Source organism: Andrena cerasifolii, chromosome 4 (genome assembly GCF_050908995.1).
Source record: "Andrena cerasifolii isolate SP2316 chromosome 4, iyAndCera1_principal, whole genome shotgun sequence".
NCBI lineage: Eukaryota > Metazoa > Arthropoda > Insecta > Hymenoptera > Andrenidae > Andrena > Andrena cerasifolii.
The window spans coordinates 12,549,712-12,566,356 of NC_135121.1; the positions used below are offsets into that span (position 1 = coordinate 12,549,712).

General features: G+C 47.2%; 2 protein-coding genes and 1 long non-coding RNA gene across 6 annotated transcripts in view; all 3 read left to right on the forward strand.

Annotated features, from left to right (window-relative positions):
* Positions 1–1,926: 1,926 nt before the first annotated feature.
* On the forward strand, positions 1,927–5,367 carry LOC143367683 (uncharacterized). 2 transcript variants are annotated; one of them, XR_013085075.1, is made up of 3 exons: positions 1,927–3,268; positions 3,357–4,713; positions 5,226–5,367. It is a non-coding gene; the product is annotated as an uncharacterized LOC143367683 (long non-coding RNA). The 2 variants fall into 2 exon arrangements; XR_013085076.1 differs by having other exon boundaries at positions 1,933–3,268; positions 3,544–4,713.
* Positions 5,368–5,518: 151 nt separating this feature from the next.
* Positions 5,519–6,297, forward strand: LOC143367682 (mitochondrial intermembrane space import and assembly protein 40-B). Its single transcript, XM_076809755.1, has one exon. It carries the CDS (start codon positions 5,628–5,630, stop codon positions 6,123–6,125), a length of 498 nt encoding a protein of 165 aa, XP_076665870.1. The 5' UTR covers positions 5,519–5,627; the 3' UTR covers positions 6,126–6,297.
* A 1,062-nt stretch (positions 6,298–7,359) lies between these two features.
* The window catches only part of Sima (HIF-1 transcription factor component sima), a 53,175-nt gene continuing 43,889 nt past the window's right edge, over positions 7,360–16,645 (forward strand). Inside the window, exon 1 of one of the 3 annotated variants that reach the window (XM_076811096.1) lies at positions 7,360–7,848. In XM_076811096.1, coding sequence (XP_076667211.1) covers positions 7,805–7,848 — 44 coding nt within the window. In that variant the 5' untranslated portion in view covers positions 7,360–7,804. Of the gene's footprint in view, positions 7,849–14,554; positions 15,520–16,645 lie in introns of those variants that run through there. The other 2 variants (XM_076811095.1, XM_076811094.1) reach the window with 2 other exon arrangements.

Below are 16,645 nucleotides of genomic sequence, written 5' to 3' on the forward strand. Positions count from 1 at the left end.
CTGGAAGAATCGACGTCTCCTGGGCAGAGGCCGAATGAAACTGCTTTACGAATAAAAGTTATTCGTCGAACTTTTGATGTTTAGATTGCTTCTTTTCTGGTCTAAGGTAACTTCGTATATTGACGCTTTCATTCTTCTGTGAGAGTTCGGTTTTAACAGTTATTTTATTATTTTTTTTTAGTTAGTATTATTTAAGAAATTGGGAGGAAGATGAGTGAAGGGTAAGGGGGAAACAGGGAATGTCCCTTTTTCGTGATTTTGCGAGTTATAGCATATTTTGTTGGTGACAACTCGGGCTGCAGAACTGTCGAATCGCAAGGGGTTGTAAACTAGAAAATACCCCCGTAAGATAACGTTGAAGATTTGGTATGCTTGCTGGTTAAAAGCAGGGAATGTCCACTCTGCACTGCGACGAAATACGAAACGTCCCCACTCTTTGCCTGAGCACGAGCTTCTGTCGTCCATGTAAAAAAGAAATTATTTAAGAAGAAAGTTAAATTCATTGAACCTCGTTTCTTTACAGATGGACCACAGTATTAAAAGTTAATTTCTTCGATAACGCTGTTTTCTGACATTCCCTGTTTCCCATTATCTACCCTTCGAATATAGAAGGGAAAGCACATTGTGATTTTTATGTAACTATTTTCACCGAACGGTTTAGGGTCTCAATTTCGAATCTATCTACCCCACAACTTCAACTTTTTTCACAGCGGCATAAACGTCTCTCTTTAACTAGAACCTTTTTCTACGTTCAAGAAAATAAAAGTTACTAAGTTACACAAAAATGTAGACATGCATTTCACTGCATTTTACCACATTTTGCTTGGAGCTGAAGGATAAAGGTCACAAAATGACAGTTATTTAATAATTAATTAAAATTTTTAACAGTTTCATTCGACCCCTGAATTCCTCCCCGTGTGAATCCACGGCAGCTTCACTCGCTTAAACATCTTTGAAAGTAACGAGTACCCAGCGCGATGCACAGTAGGGAAATTTTGCGATTTTATGTTCAAAACTACAGAAATGAAATTGTTTAATTTTACTAAATTAATGCAAATGTCAATTGAAGAACTATGTCCATTTTCGTGGTGAAACCCTGAAAGCGTATTTTAATATATAAAATTCGGCACTTTTACGTTTGAAGCAACTTGAAAATCAGGACTAATTCTTTGAGAGTCTATACGAGCTTTGTATTAAAACATTTAACAGTAAAATCGGTGGCATTTGACACTCGTATTACTTCCTCAATTAACATCAGCATTTATTTTGTCGAATTGAAAAATTTATTTTTGTTGTTTTGGCCGTAAAATCGCAAAATTTCCCTTGCGACGCTGTGGTACGTGTCCGTTCATTTTCGCTGTGGACTCGTCAGAAAGAAGTCTGGCCGGCGTAATCTCTCCTGGAGGGTTCCACACGCCTCGGCGAAGAGCACGAAAGAAAGACAGGCCTGTGCCTCTCCTATCGATGGGCTGGAGGGGAAACGGGAGGGAGAGGCGAGGCGGCTGTAACAGTGATTTTCAGTGAACTTGAATCGACAGATTTTACTAACGGCAATATGACGCGTGCGTATCGCCAAGGAGAACCAGTCCACCCGGCTCCGCGCCGTGCGTACCCGCAGTTTAATGATCACCGGGACTCCTTTTATTTTCGTTGCGACGCTGCCTCTTCCGTTTTCCTTATTCCGCCGATTGCGTAATCCACGCGTCAAATAAATTACGCGTGACGGCAGTCGCGCTCCTAGGACGACGGAACGTAGTACTTATATCCATTTATTCCGCAACCCCTTCTCGGTAAGACCGCCAGCAAGGTCTGCGAAATGCTTCAAAATCCCCCGGGAACGTCAGCTTCGACCTTAAATCGTTCACACTCGGTTCGCTTTGAAATTGATCAAAAATGGCCCCAGCCCTTTGGAACCTCCCAACGTGTGACGCACCTCCCCGATTCGAACTGGATAAGCCCGCGCGCGGACGTGCGCGGTCCACGGGCGCACAATGAAACGCAGGAACCGCGCTTCCTGGTGCCATTTCAGCTTTTGTGCCGTCGCGTTGCGCTCCTTTTTTTTTCCCCCCGCGTCGCGACGTTCCATTCTATTTAAAATTCCTACGGGTCGGCACACGGCCATTGTTTCTTTCCGGTGCACCCCGCCCCCGCCGATAATGCGTCCGCGCGCGCGGTGACATTTCGCGGAAATGGTTTCTGGAAGTATCGGCGATTAAACGCGCGCCGCGACCCGGCGCAAACACGATGACTCTACGATTCTTTGTTATTCATGATATTCCGGCGAACGCGCCGCTTCCCGTAGTATAGTTGCCGTGACGTCATTAGTCTTCTATTGTATTCGATGACACGCTCTCGCAAGCCGGGCTCGATATATGGAATTATAGTTGCCTCGGGAATTACGGGCCTGCCCCGCGCGCGCGGACGTGCGCGCGAGCCTCCTCGCCGGCCTTCGGAGAATTCCCTTCCCACGAGGGTAGCCGCGCAGGCGGCTCCTGTTACCGATTTGGCTCGAATTTTCCGTATAGTTACCGGCACGCCATGCGCGACGGCACGGCGGAGCGGCGGCTCCGCTTAGATTTTCGTGGGAACGCCGAAGTCGCGAGTTTTATCTGCCCGCACGGAAGCACGAGGTCGTAAATTTCAGCGAAGAGCGCGACGCGGCGACAGCGCGGCCGAGCGTGCATCCGAGAAAATAGAAATCGTCGCGTGGAAGATTCATGCCCCCCCCCCCCCCCCTCCGGGCTCCGAGCGTCTTCTGGCTGCGCTGTCAAACGGATTCACGTGGCCACGGAATCGAAGCCCAGCTCGCGGTGCACGCGCGCGCGTCAGTTTCAACCGTCGCGTCATCGATCGCCTCCTTAAATGAAAGAAGTCCGGTTCGATTGCATCTCCGAGCGCGGCGATGGTACGCGCGGAGCTAGGCGCGCGGGCACGTCGATATTCCCGAGCCGCAAATTTTCGCATGCCCCTGCGATTTCCTTTTAGCGTGCCGCCAGTTGCCACGCCACCGCTACGCTCTCCGGTAGGTATACGCCTGGCCTCGCTAACTTGCCCGCCTCACGGGCGAAACAGCGGCGTCCTTTTTTTTTTTTCTCTATTGACAAATTCTCGCGAGACACTTGGCGAGTCCACGCAAAACGCGCGAGGGTGCGCGATTCTGGGAACGTGCTTTCACGGCGCCGGACGGTTTGCTGGAGGCCCCCGTCGTCCTACGCCGCTGCGCCGAGACCTGCACGCGGAATCTGCACGGGATAATGAATCGCGATCGGTAAGTGACGCGAATAGGCGAGCGGAATGAATGGAAGGGCTTCCTGGGTAGCGTCCACGAAAAGAAAGTTTTCTTCCCGGCCCTTTAGATCGAGAATGCCCCCGTCGGTATTCTGGCCGCGTTACGCCAATGCACAGGCCTCCTGTACAGGACCCACATGGAACCAGTGAAAAGGATAAGCGTAAGGGTCTTGGGTAGAGCCAAGTCGCTGAGCTCGCAGTCGGCCAGCGATTCGAATAATGCTCCAGGTAAGCCAAGTGTCAATTCTTTCGCAGATCGTACGGCTCAAGCGCGGCCGTAGGCTTGTCAGAATCAGTCGGCATTCAGAGGAGAAGGTGGCCAGATGTTCCCCCGAAACGTTCGAAAGAGAAGCGAGCATTACGGCCGAATACGAAATCCTAATGAATTCGGGGTCTGTCTGTCCTTCTCTCGCGTTTCAATCGATATCGAGAGGCCGAAGACACAATGCACAATCGGTCCTTTGACGGCGAATATGTAATTCCATAGAGGGGTCGGAAATAAACGGCAGCGGAATAAATAAAGACAGTCTATTAATCTCACCGTTCCGCGAAATCACTGGAATCCCACCGAACGCGTGCTTTCGGCGAAAGTTTCCAGCTACTCTTTCTTTTTGCATTGGCTTTTAACCTCCCGCTATTGACATTGGCATTGACCTTGCGTGAAGAGGTTGCGCTTTCGCATCGACTCGAAACGAAGTCCCGAACTCCGTGCAATTAGTTCTTTCCACTGTTTCCCCGTCCGCACTCGCTGCTTTCGGCGATACGATCGCGTAGGAATATCGTGACACAGGTAAAAGCAGCACTTTTCAGAACGGTCGAGGGGAAACGGTTCCGTGAAAGGGAATCCCTTTGGCACGATTTTAGGAGCGGTCGGAAGGAGCATAAATTAAAGGCCCGAATGTACAGCTGTCACTATTGTGGAAGAATAATGACTGTCGATTATCCACCGACGCATAATAAGTTTCGGGATTACGTCGATAAGCCGCTTGTCCGCCCTGGTCCTGCAGGATTTCGGCAGGGTAAAGGCTGGATCGTTGACCGCTTCAAATTCGTATGTTCCGTTTTGTAACTAGCTCCAGTGTTAAAATACTTCCTAGAAATGCAGCGATCGTATTGGGCGGCAGCAACTCTATGCAATTCGTTGAGAACTTGGCTTTATGAATTTTGTAGATAATAATTCGGTGAAGACGAACAATTTATGTTTACTGATAGAGCGACTCGATTATTATTGCTGATTAAAAGTATAGTTCGGTAATCAGAGTAGCTCGAGTTAAAGATCGCGACGACGAACGATCGCAGCGCCATCTGTTCGTCGTAGTAGCTGTTGTCTGCTTTTTCCATCATGAAGGCATGAATGAAACGCCGCAAAGTGCATTGCGTTAAAGTTCGACGATAAGTGCAGTTTTAAGTTCTTAACTATTAAATGTGAGTCGCGAGTCAGCGTTCTGTGTACTATGTATTACTTAGACGTTTCTCTGTTAGTACATTCAATCACTTTTAAACATCCCTATCCGCGCACATGTAACCTAACCTACATTCAGCGAAGGCCCGATATAGGTTAAATTCGAAGCGAAAAAGGATCGGCGAATATTTGCCCGATTGAATCATCGTTATCCGTCCGAATCGCAGATGACAACTTTCGTTTCCTCTGGGACTTAAATCGACGGTTCATGATAGACGATATTATCATTCCATCTTAGTCATTGCTCGATTCGTAATCTGATGAAATGGTTCTTCATTTCCGAACATTGTACGCTGCATTTCGTTCACGCTAGTTGTCACTTGTTTCGCCGGTAATTTCGTAAATGGCTGCGATCATTACGTCTCTTATCCGTTAGAAAAGTAATCGTCGGATCGATCGAAAGTATTGCCGTGCTCTTACGACGCGATAGCGAGATAAGCTTGTAAGGTGGGATACATTAATCCGTTGTTTCCAGAGAGCTGCCACAGAAACCGAATACCGACATATCGGACGTCTATTTAAAGAAGAACATCCTTCAATCCCTAAGACAATTATTCGGCGAAGAGGGAGCCAAGCGTACCGTCGATATTCTGAGGTACGATCCGAAGGAGCACAGATTCGTTCTGCGGTGCGCAGACGACTGCTACGTACGTTTAAGGGCAGCCTTAACTCTAGCCGAGAGATACGAAGGTGAACAGTGCACGTATATTATCCACTGTACCTCGCCTAATTTATTATCGTTTACCGCTGATAGCAGAAATTATCAGCATTAAATTTATAAAGCCGTGGAGCAAGTCGAGCTTAGGGGAAAATTTAGTGTAATTCGTTTGTGCCTTTTATTCCCGAGGGAGAGGTCATACATTTTTTGTATGTTTGTATGAATCGATCGATTATGCCACTAATTCGTAAGGAGGGTAAAGACACGATAATATTTGCGTCGAAAGAGGACCACGCGACACCTAGTAAAATAGATCTTCCAGAGCCAGAGCCGAGCCCCGGTCTCTTGTTACCCAATGGCGATATCAACTGGAATTGCCCTTGCCTCGGTGGCATGGCCACTGGACCGTGCGGCTTGGAATTCAGGGAAGCTTTCTCTTGCTTCCACTATTCCACCGCAGACCCGAAAGGTTCGGACTGCTACGAAGCGTTTAAAACAATGCAGGTGTGCATGACCCAGTACCCAGCGCTGTACGGGCACAAAGACTCGAACCTAGACGATTTCGAGGAGGACATGGATCCGAGTAACCAGAACGATAAAGATCCGCATGCAGCTGATAAAGTCTCCAGCACAAGAGGTCCGTTAGAATCGAAAAGGGAAGAAAGGTCGGACGCTCCGAGCAGCAAAAACGAGCTGGAACGAACAAACGTCAATTGAACATTTGTTATTTCGTGGATGAGCAAATAACAATGCAGTGCAGTCGCATTGCGAGTCACCTAGATGAAATTTTTACCGGGACTTACGACAGGATCTCTGTAGTCCTTGCAAGGAATAGGTTGTGTGGAAAAGCATGTTCGAAGAAAATAAAGTATTCATAAATATTGTTCTACCGCTATGTACATCATTCATCACCTTCCGCAACGTCGTGAGAGACAATGTTTGCGTTAGGATTGCTAGCCGCCCTTAAGGAGGAACAACACCTTGAAGTCCGGAAAGAAATGCAATTGTCTTGAATTTTTAGTTAGATATCCATGCTTCGTAGGAAAGTCATTGATATGGGGTATAAACGGGCATGTAGTGGACAGTATTTAGAATTTTTGTGTGACAAAATATACAGTTTTAAAGTTATAGAGGTCGCGTTCATCTGAGAAAAAAGAGGAGAGCGTTTTTTTAATCTATATTAATATACTTACAGTTAAGCGTACGGAAATTAAAAATAAATTATTTTTACTATTTTTTCCACCCCAAAATATATGGATTTTTTCCTTAAACTTTCCCCTTTAAGCACCGCCATTTCTCCAAAAATTATTGTAATTAAATTTCGGTACGTTTAACTGTAACTATATTAATATAGATTAAAAAAATGCTCTCCTTTTTTTTCTCAGATGAACGCGACGTGAATAAAGTGGGAAACCATCAGATCGTATTCGACGCGTCGCGCTCTACGGCGGCGACCTCTATAACTTGATTAAAACTATATTTTGTCACACAAAAATTCTAAAATACTGTCCACTACATGCACATTTAAACCCCATATCTAATGACTTTCCTACGAAGTATGGGTGTCTAACAAAAAATTAAAAAAAATTGCACTTTTCTCCGGGCTTCAAGGTGTTGTTCCGCCTTAAGACGATTATTCGCGTCTCCACGAATTCGATTAGTTTGTACGCACGTAACATCGCGCGCCTTGATCAATAAATACTTGTTCGACTCGACGGACGAAGCTTTTTTTTCTGCGGCACTATGCCACGCAGTTTGAATGGGAAAGATAATTTTTTCCTGTTGTTGCGTTATCGGGTGTTGAAACGTCCTACTTGTTCGTCGGTGGACGAGCTGGTTGACGTCACGGCCGTTCGATGGCGGTAACTGCGGGGCAGATTGAACGAAAGCGGCGTGACGTCGCGGCGGGTCCCCCTTCTTCGGACGCTCGGTCTCGTGTATACAACCCCGCCAACTCGCCGCGAGTCGTTTACCACCACTACCATCGTAAACTAGTCGCACTACCACTACCAGCCGTTCACCATCGTTTTCGTCGTCACACCATGAGTTTGGCGTTCGCGAAGCGTACTTCGTACGGACGTCGGTAGGCAGAACGATGTGTTTTCGTCCCGAAACGGTCGCAGCAGAGCCGAAGTGAACAGATGCGACGTCGCGGTACCGCGTAGTGGCCGAGACCGTATGTTGGTGCATCGATTTCGATAAAGTGCGAGAAAGAGACCGCGCGCTAGCCCGCGCGAGCAAAGTACGGGAGACAGAGACAACAAACTCAGGAACGGGAATTATCGTGACGAGGCAAGGCGGAGGGTACACGCTGGATACGTTCCTTGGCAGTGACCGAGAGTGTCTCGCGGTGTGGTACCGTCTCGAAACCTTTCCACGGAGATTTCCGCTTCGCCATGGAGCCACAGAAGAAGGAGAAGAAGCACAAGGAGAAAAGAAGGTGAGTGAATAGTGCCTCGCGAGTTCGCAAGCTCAGCGCGCCCGTATGGACGTTGTGCCGCGTACTGCGTTGCGTTTCTCATGATTTTCCGCCGTAACTTCGAGCGTCCCATTGCGTACGATATTCCACGTTATCTAATTAGCGTGATCGTTCCTCGACATTGTTTGGGTCCTCCAGAATTCACTGGCACCACCAAGAAACAAGTTCTGCGTTCCGCGCGCGCGCATGTCGTGCGTCTCATATATATATATATATGTATATATATATATGCGTGAGCGAGTGAGTGCGTATTTGACGCAATCGCGTTTCCTCCGAGTGGATGGCTCTCTATATCCCTCTCTCTCTCTCTATCGCTATCTCCTCGTTACTCTAACGCTCCCTGCGTCTCTCTTTCCCCAATCGCTGTTTTCTATTCCCCCCTCGCTCTCTCCCCCCTCCCCGTATTACACGACGATCTCTCTTATGCCTCTTCTTTCTAATATGTAATTCGGTCTCTCTCCGCTCGCTCTTCAGCTACGCGTTTCCGCGTGTGCGTGACACGGGGAAGGAAAAATACCGTAACTTGCGTGCCCGGGGAAATGCGGCGATAAATCGCCGAATCGCTTCCAGCGCCGTGTACATACTTTGTCAAGTCCGTGTTATATTAGTAACGCCACGAGCGATCTCTCTTTTCTTTCTTCGGAACGGGGCGCCATTCGAATGGTGATGGATGCACGCGAGACAGTCCCGTCATTGCATTTGACACAGATGTCCTCGCGATACCGAGTTCCTTTGGGATAATTCCATTCTAAGGCCAAAGAGCGAGCTCCGCTTTTGCCGCGTATGCCCGCATGACAAACAAGAATGCACCGTGGCCAATCGTACTCTGTACTTGTTTTTCTCGCTTTTTTCCTCTCCTCGCTCTGCGCTCATTCTAACGCCAACGCCGAAACGCGCTCCTCCGAGCGATGGGCCGAGCCGCTGTGTAACCGCCGCCATAACCTAAAAACCTTGCGCAGGATAGAAAGCAACTGTACCCAGCGGCCGTGTATACCTTTTCGGCGCTCGGGACTTCTAAGAATTTCGGGCAGGGACCCGTGCACGCGCGCGCGGTAGGCGTTTCTTTGCAGGTGTGTCGCAAAGAGTAGTAGTTTTCTCGAAGCTACTGAAATTCAGATAAATCCGGAGCGTGACGGCGTTACGCGCGTCGTGTACATATGTTAATTTGGTCGCATAATCAGATACCACGGAGATAAAGACCTCGACGCAATTTCGCCATATGTATACTAAAGCTCGGCCTGTATCCTTTCTTCCAGGAATACTTTTTTTGTGGGCTGCTTAACGGGGTCCCAACGAATAAATCAATTTTTATCGATCGATGAACGATTCAATTGTTTCTTAACGATTGCAATACAAAGAGCAACGCTTATCGTATCTCGGCTGTGGTGACGGGAGAAGAGTGCACTTTTACGTGTGCGTTCCAGCGTTTAACGAGTGTGTTCATAATTAAATGTCACGCCGGGAGTGACGATACGCTAATCTGTAATTACCGTGGTAACGCGTGATGCAAGTATACGCGAAAAGAAGGGAGAACTCTCTCTGCTTCGGGCGAAACATGTATGGACGCCTCCTCTTCCCTTGCACGAGATATGGTGACACGCATACTTGGAAAGGATCGCTCTGTATGCACGCTGGACGGGCAATGACGTCCCGACCTTCTGGAAACTTTCTTTTCCAAATTACTCCCATACAGGCCCATTAACAGGTTGTTCGTCCCTTCGGGGAATCACGCGATCTGAACGTGTGCTCCTCCAGCGCCCCGTCAGGGCCATCTCGAGGCATATTCAGGTCACTTAGCGTTGCATAGGGACGATTAAAATTCTCCGAGCGCTTACAAGCGTTTTCGCTAAACAGTTGCGTGCGGCGGACGCCTATGCGCGTTCGGTGCAATGCTTAACGAATGCCACTATGGGATTTCCGCACGGGTGGTTTCTTCCCAGGGTTTCGCGTATGCATAAAGTATACCCTTGTAACTTAGCTCGTTTATACATTCTGTTGATACATATTAGCACTTGTTTATCATTCCTTTGCTACCGAAGTCGAGGAAAAAAAAGGAAGATAAACAAACAAGTCATTAACATGCGGGGCACGTGTATGGGTGTAGCGTGACCTCGATTTGCAGTCGTTTGGCTCGACAATTAACCGAATGAAAGGAGTTAAACATCAAGTTACTTTATTGTAACAACACCGGCGGCTCGCTCGGAGAGATGTTCAACATTCTCCATTCATCTATTCATCGCCTGCTTTCAGTTTGCCCGTACTGTACTATATTTTTGTCTAGTGTACTGTTAGAAAAATATATAGTATGTAAAAATACTATATTTCCGATACATCGATAAAATTATACAACTTTTACTTTTTATTTTATTCTACGAGGAGGAATTCCTCACGGAGGATTATTTCTATAATAAATATGAAGTGGCTGGATGATAAAAACAGAGCTAGTCTATCTCATAAAATGTGCTCCTTATAAATGTTAATTTGGACTTTCAGTGCAATCAAAACTTTGATATAGTTGTTACAGGGAATAAGTTAATTAATAACGCAAAATGCACAAAAAATATACATTTAAAAATTAAGATGTTTTAATGTACAGTGGCTCACAACCATAATCGTACAATCTTTAAAATCGCATAACTTTTTTAAAATTAATCCAAACGACTTGAGTTTTTTTAGAAGCTAGAAGGATTAGTTTGCTAAGTGACGTGATTCGTCATTTTGAAAAAAATGCACTTGGTCGGAATAGCAAAAAAAAAAAAAATAGAAAGGTCGTTTTTCAACTTTTTTTGTGAGCCTGTACTGAAATTAAAAACGCTGATTTTGGGAATTTCCGCGATTCTCAACCTTATTCTGCGATTTTTAAGCTTTCATAGCTCAGAGCAACGTTAACCGATTTTGATGAAATTTTAGACACATATACAACTTCAATCTACAAACGGGTTTTTTGAATTTCCATTACAGGCTCACCAAAAAGTTGAAAAAACGACCTTTTCTATTTCTTTTTGCTATTCCGACCAAGTACATTTCTTTCAAAACGACGAATCGCGTCACTTAGCAAACTAATCCTTCCAGCTTCTAAAAAAAACTCAAATCGTTCAAATTAATTTTAAAAAAGTTATGCGATTTTAAATAGTATACGATTATGGCTGTGGGCCACTGTAGTTTGATTTCGTACCACTTCCCTCTGAAAAGTACTATATTTTTTTACAACGTACTACATGTTTCACCACATTTGGCCCTAAAGTACTATATTTCCCCGAAAGAGAGTTGGCAACTCCACCCGTCCCCCAAAAGTACAGTTAGGGTCCCCGTCAGTATTTTGCCCTATTCAAACAGCGATTTCAATTCTGCCTACCCATTTGTCCCTCGGAATTCCTCGTATCGAGGCAATAATTAAGGAGCACGCAAAACATCATGTGTGCATAGGCGGATAAGATAGGTCGTCGTAGCTCCGCTCGTTAATCACCGATTAGTATTCTAACGACCCCCCTCCACGTCCAGATGCCCAACGTCGCAACTCAACATTCTGGCAGTACCATTTTTCGGCAAGACGATCATTCGCAACGCGCGAGGAGTCATGCGCTTTTTCCAAGGCTGCCCTCGGCCCCCCTGTACGTTTCCACTGGACGCCCGTGCCGTCGTGATCCCCCAAGGATGCGCCGATCGCCCCATCTGAAACATTTATGACGCTCGTCGTTCGGCCGTTTCGCAAACGAGCGTTCTCCAAAGACGCTCGGCTGGAATCGTAGCAACCAGGTCCCATTTCCTCGTTCGCTTTAGCGATCGCGGAGTCGATCAAGGCCGCGGTCCATGAAAGGAACGATTTACGGAGGCACGTGTCGCGGCTGGGCCATTGCAAAATCGAGAAACCGTGATATTCGAACGTAGTTTCCCTGCGGAGCGCGGTGTTTCGGCGCGAATCGGTATGTATCTGGATCGACGGGGCCATTTTGAGGGGTCGGGGCTTGAATTTCAATCGCGTTATGTCTGCTAGGTTTAACTCGCGTATTGAGGGGTCCCTTTATTCAGATAGGAATGAAACTGTATCAGAGGTGGTTCATTGAGACGAGCATTAGTCATTCCGCGATCGTCCGTCATTCAGCGCGAGTTGCCAAAGTGAGGACGGGTGAAGCGGGACCCGCATGGGTCGCGGCGATGTGTCGCAAATCCCGTCTCGTTGTTCCAGTGAATTGGAACTTATTTTTAGAACGGAACCCCGGTTGCGATGGAAAGTGGATTTTGTGCGATCGCTCGGAACGATCGAGCTCGTGACTGGACGGAGACGAAAGAGCGGCGTAGATAGTGTCACACAAAAGGTGTAACGAACATTGTTCGATTTTCTTATCCTTAGAACTGAGTCATTCAGAGCACTTCAGACCCCCAGCTGGTCTACGTCATTTACAAACTAATTCACTAAACCAGTGTTTCCCAACCTTTTGTGCTTCGCGTACCCTCTGGAAGTGTGTAGGTATATAACTGGCGTGCCCCTTGTTTGGATGGATAAAGCTATAGTTGTAGTATAACAATGGGAATAAAATAAAATAAATATTGTACTAGGTGACCCGTTACCCGGTACCTGCTGGGAATTATTTATGATGTTTCCAAAATAAAAGAGCCTACAAAATAGGCTATAATGTAATCTAGGATGTATGTAACGTATACTCAAACTTTCATAGAAATCCATTTAGCCGCTTAGGCGTGAAACAAGAACAAACCGACAAACAAACAGACGTTTCACTTTTGTATATTTCTGGGTATAGTACTGAATATTTTGGAATGCCGTTTATTTTAATTTTCATAGCTGAATATTTAAGATTTGTTTTTATGAGATTTTTAATTTTATTAATATTTATAATATTTCAATTGAATTTATTTCAATTTCCAATTGCTTGATTGTATCATATTTTATTAATTATTTAAATTCGGGGTGTTATATCTCGAATATAAATATATAGAATTCGAGATATAACACCTCGAATTGTAAAAATTGTAAAAATTTGTCTTAATTCTTTATAGTTCAATATGTTTCCCCCTGATTAAGTTAATAAAATAAATAGTGGCGTTAGTGATCGAAATATAATTTGATTTGTTGGGCAAAATTTTATTGCATAATAAATATTATATCTATATATACATAAAATTGTGTATTCATAAATTACATATATCGATAAACACAAAGAATGATATAAACAATTCAACATTCCCTCGGAACACAGGATGCTACTATCTATCTCTCAGTTACTAGATTCAACTACTTCTGAGCTCTCGCGGTGTACCCCTACAACTTTTACCACATACCCCACGTTTAAAAACACTACACTATATACCATTCCATCTAAGAGTATACCTATGCCCCGACCGATCTGCGCAGCTCCCACAGATCTGATGCGATTGGTCGTAGCTCTTTCCCTGCCGGTTTCCTACCAATCAACAGTATCTCCCTGTCCGGAACGAGTCTACTCTTAAGTGGAATGCGGTATAAACTATTCTCGACGATTTACCTCGCTTCCCCAGCCAACACGTTGAAACAAGGAACATATAGTGTCGGATGAAAGAAAGTTTACAACTTTTAAAATCGCATAACGTTTTTAGAATTGGCCCAAACGACATGAGTTTTTTTTTGAGAAGCTGTTTTTTGGAATTTCGCGACTTTCGACCTTATTCGACTGTTCTTATTACGTTAACCGATTTTCATCAAATTTTAGGCACGTATACAACTTACTTCAATCTACAAACGGTTTTTTTTTTTAAATTTTCATTACAGGCTCACAAAAAAAGAGTTTAAAAAACGACATTTACTATTTTTTTTTGCTTTTGTGACCAATCGCATTTTTTTCAAAACAACGAAACACGTCTTAGCAAACTAATCCTTCTAGCTTCTCAAAAAAACTCCTGTCGTTTGGACCAGTTCTAAAAAAAGTTATGCGATTTTAAAATTTGTAAACTTTCTTTCGTCCGCCACTGTACGTATCCACAGCTCCTACGTCTTGCATTTGCTCTCGAGACTTCATTGTCATGTAGCCACATGACAAGAGTAGAGCCCAGCAAGCAGGGGGAGGGTGCGAGTACCTGCCGAACGATTAAATTCGATTCGTTTAGTAATCAGAAGCTGAAAGAATTGGTCGTCGTATCGGACGATAGGGAATATCGTTATCGTCGCGAGATAGCCATCGTGCCAAGTGCGCGAGACAAGAAGCCTTCCCGTTCCGCCTTTAGTATCGCGCGAACCGTCGACCCGGAGATTCCACCTCGAGCAGAGAAGAAAGAAGCCACTTCGGAACCTGCTGTTGCACCATAGACGAGAAGCATGAGTTGCGCCTGGAGAGGTACCTACAGGGCGCAGTCTTCACCGAACGCCGGTCTCGTCTCGGCGAACGCTCGTCGCAGCCAGGATCGCCGTTTCTAGCCGACCATACGCTGGATCGCGGTCAATCGGTTTGACAACACAGCGAGATAACGCCTCGATCTTTGGAAGCAGAGAAGGACGGTGGAAAGATATCCGGAGGTGCTCGGCTGACGAGCGAACGAATTGGGTCCCCGAGCGGAGAGAAAGAGAGAGAGACCCAGAGGAAGAGGGGCAGAGACGAAGAGAGGAGAGACGAAGGACGAGAGACGCCCGACCACGCGGGCCGAACGTGGTTCCACGGTATAAAAAGAACTCGGCGTGGTGGGGGGCCAGCGAAAGGGAGAGAAAGAAAAAAAGCAAGCCGAAGGTGTGGGGTCGAGTAAAATCGGGGCAGAGTTTTATTTGTCGTGGCTTGTAACGGGAAGAGACGACGGCGCGGCGCCACGGCGTTTCATGCTTAGAGGCTGCGCGGGATTCCAGACAGCTGGGGGATCGTAGGAGAAAAAGGACCACGGGGAAGGAACGATGACCGCGACGCGCGTGCAGCGGATCGACCGGCTGCCCGATAACGAGCCGGGTCGTTGCACCGATTGGATCGGTAGACAGTCGGAATACGCGGACTTCTACGACGCTCGGTCGGACCTACCGCCCTGTAGGTTCGCCTCGACGCAGTCGCTGAGCGCAGCGAGGTGTTTGAGCGACGAGGAGAAGGGCCTTTTTGAGGGTGGCCAGGTACCCGGCGCGGGCCTGTACGAGGTGTCTCTGCCTTGCATGGAGGCATGCGTCGAGGAGCCGTCCGCTTACTGCAGTCAGTACAGCGATTGCGCGCAAGCTTCGGGCCCAAGCGCCAGCAGGAGCTGCCAGCTGGGCACCGTGGACGTGGAGGACCTGGCTCTGTGCTTCGAGCCGGAAAGATCGCAGGGGAGCAATTTCCCGCGAGCTTATAACCGAGCGACTGGTTTCCCGCAGTTCCGGCGGGTCCGGGCCAAGTACCATCAGTACCCCGATTCCTCGACGGCGAAGCAGTTGCCTCTGTTCACCTCGAACGACGCTCCCTGTGGAAACGTCGGACTGGGTAGCTGGCTCGGCGGCCAGTTCTGCGACAATGGCCCGTTCGCTTACTGCACGGAGGAACGGTGGCTGCAGTGCCCCGTGAGCGACCGTTGCCCCCTGTACGACACTGGCTACTCTCACGGACGCATCGTCCCGCTGCCATGCGCGCACGAGGACCCGCGGAGCGAGTACTGGCGCCACCACGAGGACGAGCAGCTTCTCGAGGACTATTTGTAAGTCCAGCTGGTGCGGGGGAGCGAGCTGGGGTTCGACGCCCCCGGGCGCTTTGGATACTTGGGTACTGTTGGGTGCCACCGGGGGCCTTTGGAACTGAATGTTGCGCAGCGTGTGCTGTGCCAGGGGTGCTTTGTTACTGTCGCTGGATGGGGGCAGAGGGTGTTCTGAAAGCGTAGTTGCGGATTGAGTCGTTAGCGGAATGGGAGGGAAGATTGGGAGGGGTTGTTGCACGCGCGAAGGTTGTAGGATGATTCTGAAACAGTTTGAGAAATAGAGGAAGGTTAAGTAATGGCCATTCCGTGTTTTTCTGTTCTATTTTTTTTTCGTAGAACCTTCAAGCTGATTAGTCGAACATAGGCTTAGAGATTTAATTTTCACGGTCCTTCCTGAACTGTTAAGTGGCCGAGCCCGAATGTTCGACGGATTCCTTAGAAGTCTAAACCTCTGTGTCTAATTTTTTACGACCTCGCGAATGTACGAACGCTGGACTGTTGGAACTTTCTTCGCCTTTTTATTAATCCCGCTGAATCGTCGTCGGTAAACGTCGGTTTCCCTCCTCCTGCTTAAATATTGAAACAACCACGGCGCACAGCGCCGCGAGTCGACTTTCTACTGCTGAGAATTTTGTCGGGCACGTCTGTTTGAATATTCATGCGGAAACCGTGGAGGGAGCTTTATCGCGCTAGTTTCCTTCCTCGGCTGGAGGAAGCTAGAACTTCTTCCGCGTTACCGTTTCGAAGTTTCCACCCCGCGCGAACATTAAGGCGCCAGCTTGGAATCGGCTCGAGCGCTTGGAGACGAGCCCGCTCCCTCCGAAGTACTGGGAACGGGAAAACCATAGACGCGAGTTTCACTTGGGCACGGCGATATCGATCGCGATAAAACGCACGTCTATCGACACCTAACGCCTTCCTACTCGGAGGCCCTGTGTTTCCCCAAATACACACTCCGTAAATATCGTCACGCGTTGATAATAAGCACTGACAGCTCGTTTCGAGCCGAGAGCTTACGAGAGAGCAAGGGACCAGAGTCGGTAGAAGTATCCCTTCGGAGGAAAAGAAACGGAGCGCCGTGCAAAGGTCGCTTCGAAAAGGAGATAACGGTCGCTGGAGATAGTCGAGA

Coding starts and splice junctions, on each gene's coding strand:
- LOC143367682 (XM_076809755.1), top strand. CDS start 5,628: ATGAATCGATCGATTATGCCACTAATTCGTAAGGAGGGTAAAGACACG.